Source organism: Sorex fumeus, unplaced genomic scaffold (assembly GCF_029834395.1).
Source record: "Sorex fumeus unplaced genomic scaffold, SorFum_2.1 ptg000077l, whole genome shotgun sequence".
In the NCBI taxonomy this organism is placed as follows: domain Eukaryota; kingdom Metazoa; phylum Chordata; class Mammalia; order Eulipotyphla; family Soricidae; genus Sorex; species Sorex fumeus.
In genome coordinates this window covers 4,466,211-4,489,326 of record NW_026606134.1, presented here as the reverse complement: position 1 = coordinate 4,489,326, position 23,116 = coordinate 4,466,211, and the positions used below count along the sequence as shown (strand labels likewise).

General features: G+C 43.9%; 2 protein-coding genes across 5 annotated transcripts in view; one reads left to right on the top strand and one right to left on the bottom strand.

Moving 5' to 3' along the window:
* The window catches only part of SLIT2 (slit guidance ligand 2), a 360,390-nt gene extending 349,555 nt beyond the window's left edge, over positions 1-10,835 (bottom strand). For all 4 annotated transcript variants that reach the window (XM_056130354.1, XM_056130351.1, XM_056130352.1 and 1 more), the window contains exons 1-3: positions 10,310-10,835; positions 7,654-7,725; positions 6,418-6,489 (exon numbers count right to left, since the gene is read on the bottom strand). In XM_056130354.1, coding sequence (XP_055986329.1) covers positions 6,418-6,489; positions 7,654-7,725; positions 10,310-10,488 — 323 coding nt within the window. In that variant the 5' untranslated portion in view covers positions 10,489-10,835. The remainder of the gene's footprint in view (positions 1-6,417; positions 6,490-7,653; positions 7,726-10,309) is intronic.
* Positions 10,836-11,158: 323 nt separating this feature from the next.
* LOC130038541 (basic salivary proline-rich protein 2-like) lies at positions 11,159-12,437 on the top strand. Its single transcript, XM_056130372.1, has 2 exons — positions 11,159-11,559; positions 11,609-12,437. The coding sequence occupies exons 1-2, from the start codon at positions 11,159-11,161 to the stop codon at positions 12,435-12,437; spliced, it is 1,230 nt and encodes a 409-aa protein (XP_055986347.1).
* Positions 12,438-23,116: the final 10,679 nt, after the last annotated feature.

The following is a 23,116-nucleotide window of genomic DNA, read 5'->3' as shown; positions in this document are numbered from 1 at the left end:
CATCAAGCAACAGCACATAAAATGATGAGGTGTCCAAGAAGAAAGGGGGTGTAGGATATTTGCACCCTGTGTCTCGACAGAGCAGACAGACTGCCACAATCAATTTTTGTGAATGTTACGTAAGGATGATATTCCCATTTCATATTAGTAATGTAGCTTTAGCAAAGAAAGTGTTTTCACAGCTATTCCTGCTAGCCCCAGCTGATATAAACCGCTTTCTTTACTAAAGGTAAGGACAACATAAGGTCCAAGCAGAAGAGCTTCTCATCCCCTGTGAAGTTGTGAAATGCTGTCTAGAAGGCACAGTTCAAGCAGAAAGGTAACCAACAGGAATGAAAGACAGAATTCAATGTAAAATATTTGACATTCGCAGCTTCCACAAATACATTGTAACAGTGCAAACTAAAGGACCCATTTCAGGGGAGGTAGAAAGGACACAGCATCTAGCAAACACTGTCACAAAGGATGAGCCCAAAACAGATGTGGGAAAAATAAACAGGCCTGCTGCTCAGAATGTATGAAACAGTCCACAAAGCACAGACAGGCCTTCTCACACCCATCAACTTGGAGACCCATAAAAAACATCGCATGAGAAACACCCTCCAATGGAGCCAGACACTGTGAACTAATACACACATGCACTAAAACTTTAGAGAATATAAAGGGAAGAGTGATTTTTAAATTGGTCCCCAGAGCTTATACACAGGTGAAAGTTGACATTTAAGGCTCATCACCGATGATGACATGATATATACACTTGACCCTCCAGAGCATTTTTCTCTCATGCAGTGCACCTACACAGAGTCTATTACCAAGTCTGACGCGTTCCTTTAAAAACTTTTCCCCAGATGGGCCAGGGAGACAGAAGAGGAGTTAGGGAAGGTGCTTGTCTTGCATGAGACTGATCCTGATTCAATCTCCTGAGCGCTGCCAAGAGGGTCTCCAGAGTTCAGAACCCAGTAGCGCCTCCAAAACATTGCTGGCATGGCCAAAAATAAACCTCAAAAGTAATTTTAAGACAAATAGAAATAAAAAGATGACAGGTTAAAGAAACTTTGGTACATCTACACAATGGAGTACTATGTAGCAGTTAGAAAAAATGAAGTCATGAAATTTACATACAAGTGGTGATGCACTGTCCTCCCATTGTTCATCGATTTGCTCAAGTGGGCCCAGTAACATCTCCATTTTGAGACTTGTTGTTACTGTGTTTGGCATATCGAATACATCATGGGTATCTTGCCAGGCTTGGCCATGCAGGCGAGATAAAGATACTCTCAGTAGCTTGCCGGGCTCTCTGAGAGGGGTGGAAGAATCAAACCCGGCTTGGCCAGGCTGGCTGTGCGCAAGGCAAACGCCCTACCATTGTGCTATCGCTCCAGCCACATACAAGTGGTACTACATGGAAAATATCATGCTAAGCGAAATGAGTCAGAAAGAGAGGGACAGACATAGAAAGATTGCATTCATCTGGATAACATAAAGTAACAAAATAAGAGACTAACACCCAAGAGCAGCTGTGATAAATAACAGGTTGTTCTCTCCATGGCTTAGAAGCCAGCCGCACACTGTAGGGGCAAAGGCAGCTCAGATAGAGAAGGGAGCTCCCAATAAAGGGTACTGGGAAGATCTGCCCAGGATGGGAGATGCATGCTGAAAGTAGTCTATAGACAGAACATGATTGCCACCCAATGTCTCTTCTGCAGACCACAGCACCCAAAAGGAGAGATAGAACAAAAGGGAGTGCCCTGCCACAGGGGCAGGGTGGGATGGGGGATGGGAGGGGTGGGAGGGATACTGGGATGGGTGGGGGTGGAGAATGGGCACTGGTGGTGGGATGGGTACTTGATCATTGTATAACTGAAACCCAAGCACAACAACTTGTAAGTCTACAACTGTGCCTCATGGTGTTTCACTAATAAAAATTTTTTTAAAAATTCAAAAAAAAACTTTTCCAAGAAAATAACCCAGTATTTTTCAGTTTGTCCAGAGAATTTTTTGTTTTGAGATGGCCTGCATTCTTTTCCAAAAATTGGTGTTACACCTTCATTGAGAGGAAGAATGTGTTACAGGGGGCCTACAAACCTGTATGATTAGTGAGAATAAAGACTCCTATATCTTTGATGACCAGGGGTAAGTGGCACTTCTGCTCCAAACCTGTTCCACTACATCATCCCTGACTTGTGCTGTCACATCCAGCAAGTAATCCTAGAGTGCTATGGGCAGGAGAAAAAGTACAGTGACAGGGTGCTGACCTTGCATGAAGCTGACCCAGGTTCGATCCCCAGCACCCCATAGGGTCCCCCTAAGCTCCGTGAGGAGCTCAAAAACACAAAAACAGACAGAAAGAATCCTAGATACTAGCACATCCCAATTTCCCAATTTCTCAGCTTCACATTGGATTATGGCATCAATAATGGGTCACAATCATAAGCTGTGTATACAGACAGAGGCTATCAATTCAGCATCCACCTTGTAAAACAAAAGAAACACCTGTGTCTTTAGATATTCTTCCATGAGACTGAGACTTCAATTCCATGACAATGCTTTTCATTAAAATAAACATTTTCCTTTCCATCAGCTTGGCAGAAAAACGGATAAACTATAAGTGGACCACAGAATTTACACCAGCCCATAAGTCTGTTGGGTCCTGAGATATGATTTGTTTGATCATTAGACAAGAGCCGAGAAATAAGAAATCATTAATTTTGCATGCAGACTTTATTACAGGCATCTCTGTGAAGATGTATATTTCATAAATGTAACTCCTTGTTGCAGCTTACTTGTGCTTTCTTTATTCTAATTTCCAGTGACTACTCATGCTTTTATATTAGATATCACCTAATTTCCAGTGTCTACTCATGCTTTTACATTAGATATCATTTAAATGGCCTGGAGCGATAGCACAGTGGGAGGGTGTTTGCCTTGCGCACAGCCAGCCCTGCAGAGCCGGGTTCGATTCTTCCGCCCCTCTCGGAGAGCCTGGCAAGCTACTGAGAGTATCTCGCCCGCATGGCCAAGCCTGGCAAGCTACCCATGATGTATTCGATATGCCAAATACAGTAACAACAAGTCCCAAAATGGAGATGTTGCTGGGCCCACTCGAGCAAATCGATGAACAATGGGAGGACAGTGCATCATTTAAATATTGTGACTAAAAAAATGAGACTTGCCCGGTCATACAATCTACATGGCACACATTCACAAGATTTCATTTTTATCCCAGAGGAGCAGGTAATGCTCACAAAACACAGCCCCAATGGAAATCTGCCACTGCACATGTTAAATCTGGGCGTGTAGTAGCATACTGTCAAAACAGGAAGTAACATGTGCTCCTGGTGTGTGGGCGGGATTGAACTGTACTCCTTTTGCAGTGATTTATCACCACATACTGATGCTGAGCATCTGATCTGAGGTTGTTTTCTGTACAACCGGAATAAGAGAGTGAGGAGATGAGGGAGGCATGCTCAGAAATAAAGAGGAAAGAAAGAGAAGGAGGAAGAAAGGTTAAAGGAAGAAAAGGAAGGAGGAAGAGTTTTCACATCCATCTGATTCTTGGCATTTTGACTGATAAGCTTGTAGTTCATCTGTTCCTTCAAGTGGAAAGCACAGCTTTCTTTTGTAGCTATAATGCAGTGATTTGCAAAGAATGACTTTCTCATTCAGCGTTAAAGTGAAGTTCAATGACTGCTGGGACGAGATAGAGAGGGGTGGATTTCTAAAACAGCAGAAATTTTATCTTGGGTTTTCAAATCTGCCTTGTTTTTCTAGATCAAGTAAAAAAATCTACCCACATAAAACTTTATAAAACATAATTCTGAATTTTTCACAAATTAGGAGGGAAAACGGTTTTGTTATTTTAAAATGAAAGAAAATCTCAGAAGCCTGAATTCCAAGTAAATAATGCTTTTATTTTCTTCTGTTCTTCACACAAAGAACAAAAGTTATTATCATGCCATAATGAGGGAATGGGATTTACAGAATTAATCTGTACTGTATACCTTCTAGTAATTTAGCCTGAATTTTTAAAGTATCACACCTAAATAGGAAAAAATAGTTCACACACAATTAAAGAGTAAGAGTAAGTTATAGAGAACTTCCTCTTCCTAATGTTATCTCTTACAGCTTCTTTTTGGGAAGAAAAGCATTACTTTTATCATATCAATGACGCCACCTACAAAAGTAAAGATATGTACAATGACAGGTCATAATATTTGAATATGGGACTATCAGAAAAGGTCCCTTTTGATTTTCAGAAAGGAAATATTGCGCACAATTTAAAACAGTTTGTGTCACCATTACATAAATGCATTCCTTAGCAAAACTGCCATGCCATTTAATGTATTTTAAAAAAATGTCTGAAAAGTGTATCCACAATGTTCCTAAGAAATGGTTTTGAATTCCAGAGTCCCAAGGAGATGAATTGGCTGTCAGATAACAATGTGCTTCCATCAGATGGACTTGGCAATTGTAAACAAAAGGAATTTTCTCAGCTTTTCCTCACAAATATGAAATATTTGCTTTTACCCAACAGCTGGGCTGATTTAAAGAAGTTCTGCATATATATTAGTTTTCATTCAAAATTACAAATCATCCTCCCACTCTGAAACATCTGACCGCCTCTTAGCAGAGGAGAAAATGGCTCTGAGATGAAGTGACAATCCCAGGGGAAGGAAAGGTTTAAAAAAAAAAAGCACCAACTTACAACTCTAATCAAATTTCAGATCATAAGGCATGTGGGTTAATAATTTCTCTAGAAAGCTAATTTATTCAGGAGAAAAGTTCAAATGACAGTCCAAAGTAGCTTGAAAAACGAGGACTGGTGTTTTCTAGTGTTTCCAAAATGCTTAAGATGATAACTATTGTATATGAAAGTATGAATTTGCATAAAACTTCCTTCAATAATGTGGAAGAGCCAAAATAGTTTTCATGGAATGACCAAGGATTTTTTTTTAAATAAAATATACTGTTGTGTAAATGATTATAAGTTATCTATCCATCCTACCAACCATTTAAATTAAACTGATACTTTTTTAAACACATGATTTAAATATACCTCTGCAAGTTATTTACCAGCAATTAAATATTCACAAATTCTCTAAGGGAGAAAATCAAAGAACAAATATGTTACGAGTATTTCTAATATATCAAGAGATAGATGATAAAATTTTAACTTTGTTATGATATTAAATGAATATTTACTTCAACCTCACCACCCTTAAAAAGAACTTGAAGTATGGTTTTAAATTTGTTTTGAATTCTACAATTATAGATCATAGATTATAACATTTATCATGGACAAAATTTTTCATCAATAAATAAGACATTTCTGTTCTTGTTTACTAGAAGTGGTAAAAATATAGCTAATAGATTTACAAACATCTTAGAAGTTTACAGGCAACTTTTCTACTTATAATTACACAGAATTAACTTTTGCCCTTGGGCCCAATGAATCTGAATATTTTCCATGCCCAAAATAAAATTATGTTTTATTATTTTAAAATAGTGTTCAGTGACTGTAAAAAAGCAAATTATGGAAATCTACTAAAATAATTATTGCTGATTTTAATAGGACTATTACTTGCCCTTAGAATGTAAACCAACTATGCCTGAAATATAAAATTATAATATGGAATTCATACTTAGAAATAAAAAGTATACAATTTATTCCAATTATTACAGAATTTCTCTTTTGTAGACATATGCTGTAGACATAAAATAATAACATATATATATGCCCATAAGATTTGAGTTTAAAAAATAGATTTTTAAGTCCAAAGTCAATAAAAAAGTATTCTTGAAAAAAATAATCAATGTTAAAATGATCACACTGATGAGACTCTTATTTCCATTTGTACTAATATTTAAATTATTTAAAAGCAGAAAAATTCCAGAATGTTAGAAACCTGATATAAATTTGCAAATAGCTGCTAACAGATTTCATCTTAACTTTACAACATAATAAAAATCTTTAATCACAGAAAATTAATTTTTTTCAAATATCACTAATAACATTATGCAACAACATGGCAATAAAAACAATTACTAAAGCAACAATTTCATTTTATAATGCATCATAATGGAAAATAAAATTAGCATGCCTTTCCTACATTAGCATATTATAAAAACTAGATATAAAAAGATACAACTTATACATCTCTAAGTACCAAAGCAATGCTTATTCAAATGAGGAAATGTCACCAGAAGTCTTTATTTTAGCTTTACACAAGTTAGTATTGTCTATGTAAAATCTCTATGATTTTCAATGATAAAGTAGTTTGAAAACTGTTCATTCACTTTCCCCTTTATATCCTTTGGAAGAGTGAGACAGGAAACCGAAGTCATGATCCTTGTAATACAATTTTTTAAAAAAAAATACAGTTATGTCGTCATAAGTTAGGAATTGAAAATACTTACAGTCTCTCCAGTTCTTTAAGATCCTGGAATGCTCCTCTTTCAATGGTGCTAATCTTATTCTCCATAAGCTGACTGAAATGCAAAGTATATCAGGAGTCTTAATGTTACCACTCACCATCTGATTAAGTTTTAATTCAGCAAGTGAAAAATGTGTAACCTACTATCTTTCATAAAGCAAAGGACTGCTCTGGTTGGAAACTCAATATCAAAGAGAGTTCAGGAAAGAAAAAGTGTTCACATCACAAAACTTTCTTAAAAAGCATGCATGCATTCCCGCCCCCGCCCCCCCCCAATAAAGTTCACTAGTTAAAACCCTGAACTTTCAACTAGAGGCTTTCGTGAGGAACAAGACATACACACAGCTCTCTTGGGTGTTTTTGTTTTGTTTTGTTTTTTAATATACTAATTTTTCACTGTTTTAAACTAAACCGATCAATATAGAGACCATCATCACATCCTTCAATTCGCCTATAGATATATACAAGAATGTGGAAAAGTTATGACCAGAATGTGTTCTTTTAAAAGACAGACATTTAGCACAAAGTGGTCAAAAGCATATGCTCACTGTGATGTAAATATTTACAAATCTGTGAGTAAAACAATTTTACATTACACTGAATCTCAAATGATGGTTTGCTTGCCACTAATCTAATCCACTAAAGAATAAAACAGCTACAATTTAACCAAATTTACAAAGATGTTAAACATGAGAAGTAAACTAAAATATGAACAATATATTTTAGGGAGAAACCTTTTCCTCCCAAGACTGCAAGGGACTGCTGGATTTTAATGTTAACATTTACAGCTAATTGTTGTTTGCTGGAAATTTTGAACTTTTTATCTGAGAAATAATAAAGTACAGACCCACTTAAATTCTTCCTAGTTAATTTCAAACCCTAAAAGTATATCAAATAGCTCACATTACTTATTCATATCATAAAAGCAACTATTCTACATTTTTATATGCATAAGGCACTTAGGCCATCGTATAGCAAACATTTGAGATCATTTTTGTTAATACGATTTCTATGGCATCCATCCAAGCTCAAAATAAAAGCCTACATTTTGATGAAAAGTTATAGTAGAATGATAAACATGAAAAGAAAGGAAACTAAGACTTTAACATTTTCTGTGCATATGTCATTGAGACCGTTTTAAAACCTGAACCAGTAAGGATTAAAAAATACACAACTATAAAAAACAAAAGTCTTCAAAGCACCAAAAAAACATACTTACAGAACTCTTAAGTGTCTAAGGCCAGCAAAGTCTGTCTTGGTAATCCGTGTTATGTTATTTCCATTCAAATCCCTAAGAGAAAGAAAGAAAATGAAAGTTCCATTTCATTTCCATCAATATGTGGTTAAACAAAGAAAAAGGCAAACTTAAAACATTAAGATTAAACCTCAGCTCCAATTACTAAAGTAGTTTACACAGTAAAAGACAGAAGGGTATATATAACCCTTGAAAAAAATTTTAATGAGTCTTAATAAGTTTACAGAGCCTATCCTTGAGGGCATGTGACAGGGGGAAAAAAGAGATTGTGTTATCAAGGAAACTCATTTTGTAAGTGTATGGGGGTGCTTTCCATTTTTCCCTTTTGTATGAAGTGTACATAATTTCCCAGGTATTCTGCTGCTTAACTATTATAGTTAGACACTCCCACCTCCGCAAAAGTTCCCTTTTAGGCAGTCAACAGGAACGATTTTCTAATTCTACCCTGGAAGCTATTTTTAAAATGCAGAACCTTATCGTTAGGTGGCATGGTGGCCAAACTTCCTAAGGAGAAGGAAAAACGCAGAGTACCATCAAAAGGCCTGCAGTTCAAAGCCTTGCATTTCCAGGCGTTTACTTTCCAATAATTCTAGATTTGTCTGAAAACTAAAGTCTTCGTGTGCAGCTCTGGGAGCCCCGCTCTGGCTGTTGCTCTGAAAAGCACTAACCAGGCAGTCGTGGAAATGGTCTTCAGGCCCTGATCTTTTTGTTCAGATTTCAGCACCACTGTGTCCTCCAAGCGGCAGGAACCCACCCCCACCCCCACCCCCACTCCTATTCTGGCATTTTAGGGGCAAGATCTATCTTGCCATTTCAACTCAAAACCAGGCTTTGCGACCTTTTGACTAGAAGTTGAGAGTTTTTCCTTGCCTGACTCCACTCCATCGTTTTGGAATCCGTCTTGAACGTGATGGCGTTGGTCAGTGATAAACGTTTAATAACCCAGCACTAAGTCAACTAATTTTTTTTTCTTTTTTAGCTTCCCAGGTAGATTCCCTTCTAGGGGTCTTCTCCACCCCCAAAATTCCAAGAACCTGGAATTGACTGGCTCCCTCCTCCACCCCCACCCCAGGGGCACAGCCTTTTCAGGAAGGGAGCTAAAAGTAAGTGCATCAACTCGGAAGTTTGTAAGAGCATGAAATGACAGTGCCCAAACTGGACGCAGTTCTCCAGCCCTGTCTTCCTTCTCCACGCTGTGCAAAGTACCGCCAAGTTGTTCCTTAGTCCTTGGGGCGTTTTGTTTTTGTTTTTGTTTTGCACTCTGGGTTATTTGCTGCAACTGGAATCCAGATCGCTCTCCCACTCTCGATGACTGTTCTGACCCGGGCCCAGCGCGCAGGTTGGGACCGGGGAAAGCCCGGAGACTCGGGTTCCCCAGCCCGGGTTTGATTAAGAGCTCAACTCCGGCCTTTAAGCTGGGGGCCGGCCGGGACCTGCGGCGCTGTGGGACACGTGGGTGCAGTTGTGTGGGGTCTGCAACTCCTGATCCCCCCAAGATCAAGGGCGATGCCCCCCCACCCCCGCCCTTACCTTGGAGCCCCCGCCGCCCCGCACCCGCGGCGCCCACCCGGCCCCCAGCGCCCACAGCGCCCAGGGCGTAGGGGCTGCGCGGGGCAGCGGTCCGGGCGATCACAAAGAGAACGCGTCTCGGGGGCTCGGCCCCAAACTCGGGGACCCAGGGGCGCCGCGGCAGGCGCGCGTGGGCCGTCAAGCCCAGCTCTGCGGTGACTTCTTCATTAGAAGACTCGGGGACACAAGGGGAGGCGGGAGGCTTCAGGGCACCGGAGCGTGAAGAGGGATTGGATGGGGATGGGGGGGGGCGGTGGCAAGGGGGCGCAGCCGCCGCGTGAGCGGGCGCCGAAAGTGCCAGAAAGGTGTGTGGGGGTGGGTTAGGCCGGGCAGGAAATGCTCTGGGGTCGCGGAAGACCTCACCCCCAAAGAGCTAGCCCCAACTTCTCCCACTCGGGGGTGGAGGGGGGCACACGGGTAGGTCCCCGGGGCCGCGTCGCCGGCCCCAGAGACGAGGGGGCGGGCAGTGACCGAGGGGTCTGCACTCAAGTCCTGCCTGGGTCCTGGGGCATCTTCCCACCGCGACCTTGGCGTGCGCGCCTTCGGGGGGGGGGCGCTCAGTTGCTCCAAGGTCCCCCTCGCCCTCCTCTTCGTCCCCAGGAGGGAGACACACAAAGCCAGAGAGCCCGGCTTCCAAGACACCCCCGCAACCACCCCGCCGGGACAGGAGCGGGGATCCCGGGGTGCGGGTGGTGCCCGCGCAAGGTGACTTCGCGCATGGACTCTGGGGAACAAAGTCGCGCCTCCCCGGACCCACTGCGAGGACTCGCACCCGGGACCCTGCCCTCCCCGCGCCAGTCTCCCAGGTGCCCCAACAACCCGGACGACTCGCCCGCCCCGGGCGGCAGTGTCGGGACAAGAGCGGGCGCCGAGCCCGCCCCCTCCCTTGCGGTCCCGGCGAACCCCACCCCGGGGGGCGGGTGCCAGAGAACCAGGGAGAGGTGCCCGGCCCAGATCCGACTGGCGCTGGGCGGTCTGGGTCTCCGGATTGGGGTGGCGCGAGCCCGAGGGAGGTCGGGGGGGGGGGGGTGGTGATGCAGGGGATACTCACAGTCTCTCGGTGTTGCGGGGGATATTCCGGGGCACGCTGCGCAGCGCCAGCCCGTGACAGTCCACCGTGCTGCCCGAGCAGGAGCACTGCGCCGGGCACGCCTGCGGCGCCCCCTGGTTCAGGATGGCCAGCACCAAGCCCAGCCACAAGGACCGCGTCGGCCAGCCCGCGCCGGGCATCTTCCCCCCGCGCGCCGCCTCCTGGCTCGTTGGCGCCGGGGGCTTCTCCGGGGCTCGCCGCTCCGCGCGATCCGGGCAGGGGCTGCGGCCCACCGGCTGGCGCGGGGCTAGCCCTGGGCGTCCGGGCCAAGGCTCGGCGAAGCAGACGGCGAGGGAGCGGAGGACGCGCCCGGGCGGCGGAGCCCGCAGGTCCACGCCTCCCACCTTCCCCGCGCCCTCCTGCAGCGGGGCGGGCGCTCCGCGGGCAACTTTAGGTCCCGGAGATCGATCGATCGGCCTAGCCGAAGCAGCGAGGAGAGCCCCGAGGAACAGGTCACGAGTCGTCGAGCTCCCACAGATCAAGTTGGTAGTCACCGCGGGCGGAGATGGGGAGTTGGGGGGTGGGGTGCGGTCCCCGGGGGCTCCGAGGTGCAAGGGTTGGTCGCGCCCGTTCGGGTCGGGGGATGCTCGGATTCCAGCGACTCCCTCTCCCAAAGCGGTTCCGCAGTGTCAGGCGAGCGAAGCGAGCAGCTCGCCAGGAAACGTGGCCTCGATCAAAGTGTTTTCTCCGAAGCTAGAAGGCGCCGGAGCCCCGTAGACCCCGAGCAGCGGAGCGCGCCAGGCGACTGGGCATGGCGCGCGGGGGCGCACTGGGCGGGCGCGCAGCCCCGGGGCGGGGGCGGGGGGTGGGATGCTGGGGCGCGGGGCGGCGCTGCGGGACACCCCGCGCGTCTCACTCACGCGGCCTCTCCCTGGCGTGCGGCTCCTCGGCGGCGGAGACCGGTCCCGGCCGTCTCAGCCTCGCGACAGCCCAAGGGTGGTTCGCACACACACATGCACTTCGCCGAAGGATGTCTGGGCGATCCCGCCTCCCCTCCGGCGTCCTTGGCGACGCACCGCACCAGGGCCTTCCCTGAGGTCACGCAGCAAAGACAAAAGGGCAGCCGGGCCGCCGCAGCCAGCGGCAGGGATATCCACGAGTCACGACCCCAAGCAGAGCAAATCCAAGAGGCCAAGTCGAGGACCTGAGCGGCCGGACAGGCGCGGAGTGGCGGGGGGCGCAGGCCAGCCGGAAGGAGCGCAAAGGCCAAGGTGGAGGTGGCCCCCCTCCCGGTTTGTGCCGGGGTGTCCTGGGGGACAGCGCGGTGGTCCTGGCGCCGGTGGGATCCGCTAGTCCGTGCAGAGCCCCGCTGGCCGTGGAACGGCAGCCCCGGCCGCGCGCGGGTCAGCCCCGCGGCTCCCGCCGACGCGTCGCAGCTTCCCTGCAGACACCTGATGGCAAAGGTGGCAGCGACCCCGGCGGGCACCTGGGCGGGCGCAGCCCTTCCAGCCGCCTCGGACAGACGCCGCCCCTCTCCCCGTCGCTCGTGCTCCTCCAAGTGCAGGAACTTTTCTCCGGCTCGGACTCCGTCCCCCGCGGCCGCGGTGGGAGCCTCCCGCGACGTCGCGCCGCCGCTGCCCGGCTCCCGGCGCTGCACCTGACTCGGCGGCCGCGGTCCCGGGCCGGCCGGGCTCCTTTCCAGCCGCTTCCCCGGGGCGGCCCCTGCTCCGGGCGGGGAGCCGGGCTGAGGAGCCGAGGGCTCCGCGGGCTCCCCCGAGCTCCTCCTGGCAAGTGTCTAAACAATAGGACAGACGCGGCCGCCCCAGACTCGCCCTGTTGCGGGAAGGTGCGTTGTTGTGGCGACTGGAGTTGTCCGCTCGGGCGGCCGAGCGCGCAGCTCAGCCGAACAAAAAGGCGGCCCGCGGCCCTGGAGCCCGCGGGGGAGCCCCGGACGCCCCCTTTTCTGCTCAGCACGCCCGCCGTGCCGGGAACGCTCGGCAGCTCCCGCCTGCGCCCGGGAGCCGCCGCGCTCCCATCACTCGCCGCCGCCTTTCTCTTTTTCTTTTCTCCCCCTAAGCCCCGTCTGCGGCAGCCACCGCCTCCCCCGCCGCCGCCGCCAGCCGCCGCCGTCCGCGCGCGCCCCGAATAAATTACCCCAAGTCAGAAGTTAAGCCGGCGCCGGCCTTATATACTCCGCGCAGGCCCCGCCCCGGCCCCGCCCCGCGGGCCGGCCCCGCCCACCGGCCGCTCGCTGGGATCCCGCACCTCGCCCGGGAGAGGTGAGGCGGGCGCGTTCCCGCGCAGCCCGGGCTCGCGTCCTCGCTCCCACGCTCCGGCAAAGTTTGCAGCCGAGGGCGGTGCCCAGGCCCGCCCCCCCAGCGCCCGGGTCCCGGAGGTGACCCAGGCGCGGCGCTTGGCGGGCGGCGGGGTCGCCCGGAGCCGGAGGCTGCGGACGCGGCTCATAAATAAAGCGCGCTCGCCAGTTGCCTCCGAGGCTGCCTCGGCCACGCGAGCCGGAGAGGGGGGACTGCTCGGCGGGGGTGGGGGGCCGGGTGGGGGGCTCGCGGTCTGGCACCGCCGAGAGGGCGTGCGAGTGTTGGGGGGGTTCAGATTTTCCCAAAGCCAAAGAAACCCCGGGCGCAGTCGGCTGCGCGCGCGCGCACGCACGCACACAGGCGCCCCGCGCACCAGCACACAGACGCGCGCGTGGAAGGCGGCAGGGGCTGCGAACTTCGGAGTTTTGCATATTGGGAGATGGTGTTGGTTCATCTCCTCGGCCTTCTCGAAGCCATCCCTCTCTTCCGTTTAACCCTTTGGGATCACACCCTGCACCCTTCCGCTTTGCACGCAAGGACGGAGGTACAACTCTTGGAGCTCCTGCAACTCGGAGCTAGTATCTGTGTGATGTGTGTCTTCTGGGAGGAAGGGCAAACAAGGAAATAAATAAATCCCTAGCAACACACGTTGTACCAGAAGGTTTCCTTTATTTCAGGGAAGTTCTGTATATATAGAATTTCCCTTCCAGTATGTTTTGGGAGAAAATGTGGTTTCTTCTTATCTCTTTACTGTGATGTGTCTGGCAATTTCTGCCACTCTCACGCCGAGCCTCCCCCGCCCCGCCTCTCAGAGTAGAAGGGTGGGGTGGGGGGGGGCGACGGTGACACTCTGAATTTGACATAGCAAGTAAGAGTCAGATCTGTTTTGGAATTTAGAATGCCTCACCTCTCCTTCCTTGACTCTTGCCCCTTAACAGGGCAAGTTGGGCTGGCCCCCAGTCTAACTCCAGACGCACAGTGAGGTATTTTACTGGGGGCTATTTCAGTTGTCCCATGATGAGAGCAAGAGGATCTGCCCAATTTATTTTTGTATTTTGGGCATCAAATGTTATTCCTGGCACACAGTAGGTGCCCTAAAAATTGACCCATCTCTTAAGCTTAAGAATACACTACTCAATCGGAAATGTCTACATTATTGTTTTTTCCCCCTACAAAATGTTTTTTCATAAAAACTACCTCTACCCACCTTGTTACTTTGCCTGACCTGGAAAACTTAAAGCCATCTTGAGGATCTCTCCCAAAGATACAGTTCCCTTTGATAATTGGATTGGAACTCTTAGGAAACCTCATTTTAACGCCATAATTTATATTGCTGTGTCCTTTTGAAGGCTTCAAATCATTTAACACTGATGAACTCATTAACCCTTCTAGATTTTAGTTTAAAGGTGTCTTAGACAACTTTCCTTTCTCCTATTTTTCTTAATTTTGAGGCCACATCTGGCGGTGCTCAGGGATCACTCCTGACTCAGTGCTCAGGGGACCACAAGAAGTGCCAAGGACTGAACCTAGGTCAGCTTTGTATAACTTCACCAGCTGTACTCTCTGGACCCCTATACAGCTTTCTTAAGGAGCAAGTAAAGGTCATCATCCCATTTTCTTATGAGGATAAAGAGATAAAGAACTATCATCTATCATTGAAGGGTTCTTCCTCCCTGTCCTTTCCCACCCCAGTACATTTTCTTTGGCCTGCACCACTAACTGATGCAGTTAAAGCATTTCTACCACCTTATTTTTTAAAATATCGAAACAATGATAAACTGTCAGCAACAAGAGTCATATTCAACTTTGGCCATCACACAGAACCAGAATTCTGTATTTTAATTACAAAACCACTTCCTGCATTCCAGATATTCATAAATAATATCATTGCAAGCATGAAAAATCAAAGTCACGAATTCAAGTTTGAGCTTTCTCTGATTCACTTTACAGCATTTATAGCAACTTGCCTTTGGAAATATTCTTAAAAGTTTGATGCAAATGTACTATCTAATGGATTCCATTTAGAAAGAGAAAAAGGCAACACTCACTGATTTCTGAAAAGCATTTATTTTTGTATGTCATCAACATTTGTGTTAATAAAGGAAAAGTTATGTACATGTGGCCGGGTTTCTTTTCTAATAAGTTTATAGCGCTTTAGTATCCATGCAGTATGATTGGGGAGAAATTGCAACGTTCACTGCTATAAATTCTAGGTCTTCGTGGATTTTGCTGTTTCATAGTGAGTTCTGAGTTTCTCTTGACTCTTACACCAGCCTTAACAAGCTTCTGTGTTGCCTCTAGTAACCACATGAGGTCTCCATAAATCCTGACCTGGGTTTAGAAAAAGTGGGATTCGCCAGAGTCAACATCCAAATGTCCAGTTATGGTTAGGGAAAACAAAAACAAGGCAATTGCTATAATAACTTAGCAAACAAGTTAGATACTTAAAAATCCTTACAGGGAAAAAAACATGATGTAATGACAAACTATTTGGAAAAAGAGATGTTGGCTAAATTGTGATATACAGTGGGAGATACACAGGTAAAAAAGAACTGATGGACCAAGGTGAAATCAGTAAAACTATAGACAACAGTAATATCATTAACCAAATCCATGAAACCTAAAGAATAATTATTTGTGGCTTTAGTTGATTTTGTGCTACTTTTTTCTATTACTGAAAAAGGTCTTCATGCGAACTTTCTATTTTTTAATCACAACTTCTTTCTGGTGAGATTACCCAGATGGAACTTTAACATCACGTAGATTAAGATTTACCTAAAATTTGTCCCTGTGAAGTGGAAAACTATTTGATAATGTTCAAATGTAAGACCAGGGATGAGACCGAGTGTTAAATGTGTGTTTTGCATGCGTGGAATTATTTACACACACACCAAACACACATATACATAGTATGATACTGATGGAACTCAGTTTACTCATGCTTAAGTGAGGATGCTTGTCAAATTAAATGGAGGATTAAAACCAGAACCTAAGCTCTCTGATCTAGAACTTGATTTGGTTCCTACATCCAGATGTAGACTCAGATCCTCTGGAACTCCTTGGGATCAAGGAATTATGTTTATTGGAACTATCATTCTCAGATGTGTCTACATTCATCAAAAGAACCAAGGGAATGCTAGGCATCACACTTCTGCAAGAAGGGCATTGGAGTTCAGTTAGCTTTTGGAAAATGTGGGATGACTCTTGGTGGTTTTCGGAATGGGTTCCATGGACCAACAGCACAAAAGCACCAGGGATTGTAGCTAGACATGTAAATTTCCAGGTCCTTCTTTAGACTCAAAATCGGAAGCGCTGGGAGTAGAGGTGACACATCCAGACTCTAGTACACACCTTCCCTGAGGGGTTCACTGGCTCATTGCAGTTTGAGCACCACTGCTTTTGTCTCTGAGACACCTTAGTATGGAAGGTCAAGCTGTACAAACCTAGATCAATGAGGCAAGAATGATAGGTGGCACCTGGTTCCTTGGCACCCTCCGCTTCTTTGGTATATGACCGTTGCACAATCCTGATGACCTCTAGGGGGCACCAAAATATTTTCCTGGACAGCCCCAAGGAGGCAACAAGAGCTGAAGTTCCTTTCCCCAGAAAATGGCCTTGAGAAGTGGAAAGAGTTTCCATCTCAGTAAGCAATTTTAATTATGATATCTCAGCCAGTGAGAACTTCGTTTCTTGCAGTTTTAAGATGACCTAATTATGGACATAAAGATATAGTACTTTTGGTGCCTATTGTAAAGATTAGGGTATTATCTGTCAAACTAACAGCGAATAGTGACTGGCTTACAGCCAAATTATCATTAAACAACAGAGACAGGGGGGATGGGGGGATGGGGGTGGGAGGGATATTATCTATGGTGGTGGAAAATGGGCACTGGTGGAGGGATGGGTATCTGATCATTGTATAATTGAAACCAAAGCACAAAAAATTGTAAATCTACAACTTAAAAAAAAATAAAATAAAATAAAGGAAAAAAATTATCATTAAACATAGACAATCCTCTTTTTTTATAGTCACTAACATTATTCATAGGTGAACATTTTAAAAATATTTTTTGGGAGAATGATTTGATTTCTATCAACCATTACAATGATCTATTAGTTTCTGTACTGAGCCTGGGTAGTAGTAGACCTTAGGATGGACAGGACTTCTAAGATTAAAAAATAAATATATGTAGCAAATCCTGTTAAGGTATATGATTTTCTAAGAACAAAAGATTAGAAATTAATTCAATTAGAATCATCATAGTTGTATCCCACAGTATTCTTTTGAGAAGGTGAAGTCATTTTTCCCTGACCATAATAAGATAGCTGGTTGGTTTGTTAAAGTAAAATGAAGTCCAAAATCTGGATGTGCTGCTAAATGGGAATGTTTAGAAAGCTTTGGCTATGTCACTTAGATTTATGACCATGGTATTTCTCATCTATGTAATACTGAGATTAGACCAGCTAAAACCATAAATCTTTCCTAGTTCTTAGCAATAATATAACTACATTTATTATGAAATGGTTGTATTGCACATAGCTCCTTTAATTCTTAGAACAATTCTCTGAATTGGAGAATATTTTTATGCCCCATTTAAAGTTGGGAAAACTGGGGTTCAAAATTGTACCATTGGTCATGTTCATAAACCTATGACACAGCAATCAAGAATTAGAATTTCAGTCTAACACCAAATTCAGTTTTATAAGCAGCACTATTTTTCAAATTCTAGGATGTGAGTACACCATGAGGTGACTTCTCTATATCTAACTAAGTAAAAATTGGGTTGAAGTAGGTTTAGGTGGAATTTATATGCCTTTTGAACACTGATCATGTCAGATGCTTGAGCAAGAACCAATAAAAAAGTCATAGTTTTTGAAAGCCATAACCTCATAGTTTAATGAGGTTAAAATACATGCACCAGAATCTAACCATTGATTTCAAGAAGGAAATACAGTTGTAGGTAATTTAAAGTGCCTAATAGTTTGACTTTAAGAGTGTGCCTCCTTATTTTCACAAAAGCAAAATATAAAGAGCTTAGGGAGAAAGATAGATCATTTCTCTCACCTTCTCTCCAATGATTTGAAGGAGGCTAACTTTCCTCGACAGGCTTATAATAGCAGGTTAAAATTACAAAGAAATTCTCTCTAATCTAACATAAGCTCAAAATGAATGTTTTTGAATCCCAAAGCTAAAATATTACATAATTTTGACCAAAAATTAATTTGATGAACAAGCAGATCACAATGACTATTGGAAAAATAGCAGTTCAAAGTAAAAGCTTACTTGATTGTCAAAAGTCATTTTCTCATACAGAGGCACATCAATGTCTTAGCCTAAAATTTGGCAAACTTGTTGGAAAGAATATGTTTTAGTCTTTGTTCAAGAGAGAAAACCCTTAGTTACTCAGTAAAAGTGTAATTGCATAGAAATGTGAGACTAGCATGCTACAATTGAATAAGGTGCGTGTGTTATCACTTCTACAGAAATTTATTTCTTCTAAAGAAATTTATTATAAAGGATTGGTTATGATGGTTATAGAAACTGACAAGGCCGGAGTTACACAGTTGGCCAGCTGGATTCCCAAGAGAGCTGATGGTGCAAGTTCCAGTCTGAAAACCAGAAGACTCGGGATTCAGAGAGCGCAAGTGTTTCCATTCAGGTCTGAAGGCAGGAAGAAAAACAACATTGTTCAGGCTCCAAACCATCAGGTAGAGGAATTCCCACTGTTCAGGGGAAGATGGAGGAGAGTCTAGGCAGTATAAGCTTTTTGTTCAACTGAGGCGTTCAGCTGATGGGATGAATGAAGTTCATCCACAGTAGGAAGAACAATCTGCTTTACCCTCTCTATTCATTGAAATGTTCATATTTTTTAAAACATGATTTTTTAAAACATATTTTTAAAAATATGTTTTAAAAAAATCACCCTCACAGCAACACCCAAAATAAGTTTTGATTAACTGTCCAGACAGTAATGTCCTGGTCATGTTGACAAATAAAAGTAAGTGATCACACACCACGAAGTATTTATTACTGATTGAATAAGTACTGTGTGACTGAATATCATAATTTTTCAAAGAATAAGATAATATGGAGTCATGAATAAGAGCCACTTAAAAGTAGTTATATCTCTTATAGGAAGATTGGGGGAATGTGGGGAGTGACACTAGGGTTGAGCTATTTTAAGTAAACATGTCTCTCCCCTGGGCTGGAGTGATAGCACAGCAGGTAGGGTGTTTGCCTTGCATGCGGCCGACCTGGGTTCGATTCCTCCACCCCTCTCAGAGAGACTGGCAAGCTACTGAGAGTATTCCACCCACACGGCAGAGCCTGGCAAGCTCCCCGTGGCATATTTGATATGCCAAAAAACAGTAACAACAAGTCTCACAATGGAGATGTTACAGCAAATTGATGAACAACGGGAGGACAGTGCTACAGACAGTGTTATAACAGAGGTCTCTCCCCCAACTTTCTGTCTTAGTTTTAGACAATAAAATAATTTTATTTATTTAACACTAGCAATAAAGACAAAATTTAAGCCAAGTTTCTTCTTTTGTGTGTATGTGTGTGTGTGTGTGTGTGTGTGTGTGTGTGTGTGAGAGAGAGAGAGAGAGGGAGAAAGAGAGACAGAGACAGACAGAGAGAGAAAGAGGGAGACAGAGAGAGAGAAAGAAAACAAGGGCTTAATCAGAGGAACAAATTCCTGAAGTCAAGTCCTTTAATTGAAATACCTCTAAAAATATTTTTCTAATGCCAGAGAGAGAGAGAGAGTATAGTGGGTAGGGTGTTTGCCTTACATGTGGTCGACCCTGGTTGATCCCCAGCACCTCATATGGTCCCCTGAGCACCGTCAGGAATGATCCTTGAGCACAGAGTTAGTAATAAACCCTGAGCACAGCAGCCCATGGCCCAAAAGCCAAATAAAAATTACTTTGAGTGCAATGTGTAGCCTTATTTTTATTAATAAAACATAACATTTAAATATTCCATGTGTATGTTTATTCCTATTAATATCTCTGATATTTATTTACATATCATTTTTCTGATATATGCTTATTGCACTGTGATATATATGTCTATTTTGCTGAGCCTAGTGTTTTCATCAATTTGCGATGATGTTTTCTCACGCAATTATAAGATTGATATTCCTATAAACATCAACTAATATTATTAAACTTTGTATAGGTGTGGAGTATGACAGTACAAGTACTTTAGTTTCTTTCAATTGTAATATAAGTACATTTGCTTTACTTATGACTGTAGATTAAAAATCATTAACCCTGTATACTCAGGTAAAGATAATAAAGGAGTACTCAAAGTATTCAAAAAAATTAAAAATACACCTTCATTTCAATCACATACAAAATGTATTCATAAATTGAAACCTGCTTAAAGGGCAAGTAAAAGCTGTAAGGCAATGCTTATTATCTGTATTTTCAGAGTCAAATCCCATGTGCTTTGAGAAAGCAATCAGAAAATTGAGAGACATTGTAGGTATCATGGGGAGAAATTGGGACTAAAAAGCCACAGTAACTTTCATTACTCTAAAACCATCATGCCACTAGAAGTAACTCTAAATACATCAAATGGAGTAAGATAGTTCCTATTCGAAAGTGGACCTTCTTTTCACAGAGCAAAGTATCACACTTTTCCGGGCCTGAACTTTATTCTGTAGCATTGTAGCACTGTCCTCCTGTTGTTCATCGATTTGCTCCAGCGGGCCCAGTAACATCTTCACTGTGAGACTTTGTTGTCACTGTGTTTGGCATATTGAATATACTATCGGTAGCTTGCCAGGCTTTGCCGCACAGGCAAGATACTCTTGGTAGCTTGCCGGGCTCTCCGAGAGGGGCAGAGAAATCAAACTCAGGTTGGCTGGGTCGGCTGCATGCAAGGCAAACGCCCTACCCGCTGTGCCATGGCTCCTCTACTTGACATAATATTCATGATTGTTATATATAGATTTCATCAATATAACCATGAACATGTTTAAACATTTAAATTGGGAAACTCCTTCACATTCATTTAAGAAGCTAAATTCTTTAATGTCACAGTAAAATGTACATTATGTTGTCATAAATAATCCTTATCTGTTTAAAGCTCTTGACAACAAAAGTTAAGTCTTGTACATCTCCTTGTGTCAAGAGCTGGCTCAGAATGTTGTTACACAGAAATTTAGTGGATTCAGTGCATGCGGCACTTCTGTTCAAACATGGCTAGTCATTATGTGTTCTATGGAGTCATGGAAACTCCACCCCAGAAGTGACATCCCAACTCCATCCTATCCCTCTGACTAAAATGGATAGTCTGATTCACTCAGCAAGTAGGTATAGGATGTATTCATCATCTACATACTTGGGAGATTGAAAGCATTTGGTAAACAGCAGTTAGACTATCAATTCTGGCAAAAATTCAATTTATTCTACCTCCCAAAGGCAACATATATGCAATCCCCACCCCCCCATCCTCCCCATCCCCACCTGAGGACATCAACCAACAGTCCCCTTTTGCAATGACATCAAACTCAAAGGCCTAGACTTTGACTCTCTGGTATATGACCCATATCAAAGCTGTCTCTTTTCTCTTGTCCTGGGCACTTCAGGGGTTTAAAATAAGTCTTCTTTCTGTGCTCTCTAAATTTATAGTAGAAATAGAGGGTAAGAGAAACTGCACAAGAAACACCTGTTTAGAAAAAAGGAACACTAGAAGGTGCAAGAGAGGATCTTAATGTGATCTGCTATCATTTTGAAATCCTACCAGACAGAGGAGGTGAGGACCTCCTCCACTGGGCAGTGGGGCTGATAGGATTTTTTTTTTTTGAGTCATACCTGGCGAGGCACAGGGGTTACTCCTGGTTCTGCACTCAGGAATTACTCCTGGCAGTGCTCAGGGGACTATATGGGATGCTGGGAATCAAACTTGGATGACCGCGTGCAAGGCAAATGCCCCACCCGCTGTGCTATCATTGCTCCAGTCCCAGGACAGGATATTCTTCATTGGATCCTGAAACTGTGAACTGTGGAGGAGTTTCCAGTCTATCACCATCTCAGTGATCTTGGGCTGTGTCCTCATTCCACACCACTAGGTAGAACTATGACTTTTCTTGTGGACTTTGTAATTTTCTCACTCCGTTGTGTGATTGCAAAAAAGGGTTTGGGGAAGAATCATTATAAACCCATGACAGCCTCTGGCATATATAGGATGGACTCTTTTGTCTTACCTCACTTGATTTATATTGTTCTAGATCTTTCAATCTATTTGATTCAGATGGTAACATGTACCTTTCTGTATTTCTTGTCTAGGTTTTAAATTTTTAGATTTTCTGCATTTTCCCCCATTCACTGGTGTGTTTGTGTGTGTGTGTGTGTGTGTGTGTGTGTGTTATCTGCTGCTTTTTCACACCCAAGACTTTCTTGCAGCATAATTGGGGTACTTATGTTGATTTTTGTAAGATTCAGAGAGACTTAGACTTTTGCTGATTCATTTTGTACCATTGTGAAATATACACTACTGTGATCCAGTCACATTTTTTTTTCCTTTTTGGGTCACACCCAGCGATGTACAGGGGTTAATCCTGGCTCATGCACTCAGGAATTACTCCTGATGATGCTCAGGGAACCATATGGGATGCTGGAAATCGAACCCAGGTTGGCCCCATGCAAGGTAAACACTTTACCCACTGTGCTATTGTTCCAGCCCCTCAGTCACAAAATTTTAAAAGTAGCTTTGGTCAAGACGATGAAACAGGAAAACAAGTGGAAATGCACATTGTTATAAAAATATGAAGTGAACAGTATATTAAACAGAAATAAACACAAACCTCATAATCTGACGTTGGCATTAATAGAGCAAACTGAAAATAATGCATAAACCTGGTTTTCCCTGCACTAAAAGATGGAAAAATATCAAAGATAACTGCATTTATTTTAGACCATGAATGAGTGTTTCATTGATTGACAAGAGATATCTGTATTAGTAATAAATATATGTGAGATTTATAGGCATATTATTTTTATGACATCATCTATTCTTCTTTAATATATTTTAGTTATTTTTTGACATTTATCACACTAAAAGTATAGAAATGAATTCATGATACTTATAAATAAATAACCTTCCAGAAACTCAATTGGCAGTAATAATTTTTAGGAAGAAATATTTCCTTAACAAATCCTTTACGAAGCATTTTTTCCACATTCTGATTTTTGCTGATTAATGTTAGATCACCTCATTGTCTTTAACTTAGTTTTTGCTCTTGTTTTTTTTTTTGGGGGGGGCATACTCCCACTAACTCCTGGCTTTGTGCTCAGGGATCGCTCCTGATGGGGTTTAGGGTGATTGAGGATCAAACCAGGGTCGGCTGCATGCAAGACAAGCACCCTACCCACTGTACTATCTATCATTTGGGCCCCTAACTGCTTTTTTTTTTTACTTTTGATATAAATTTCAAGTTGAAAAAATTTTTCAGATGGAGCAGTAACTGAAAGTTTCAATAGACTTTGTTTGGCAATACTT

Excerpts from the sequence above, each read along its gene's own strand:
- LOC130038541 (XM_056130372.1), top strand. The coding sequence starts at position 11,159 with ATGCTGGGGCGCGGGGCGGCGCTGCGGGACACCCCGCGCGTCTCACTC. Across the intron at positions 11,560-11,608 it reads GAAGGAGCGCAAAGGCCAAG|CGCGGTGGTCCTGGCGCCGG; the intron begins GTGGAGGTGGCC and ends CCTGGGGGACAG.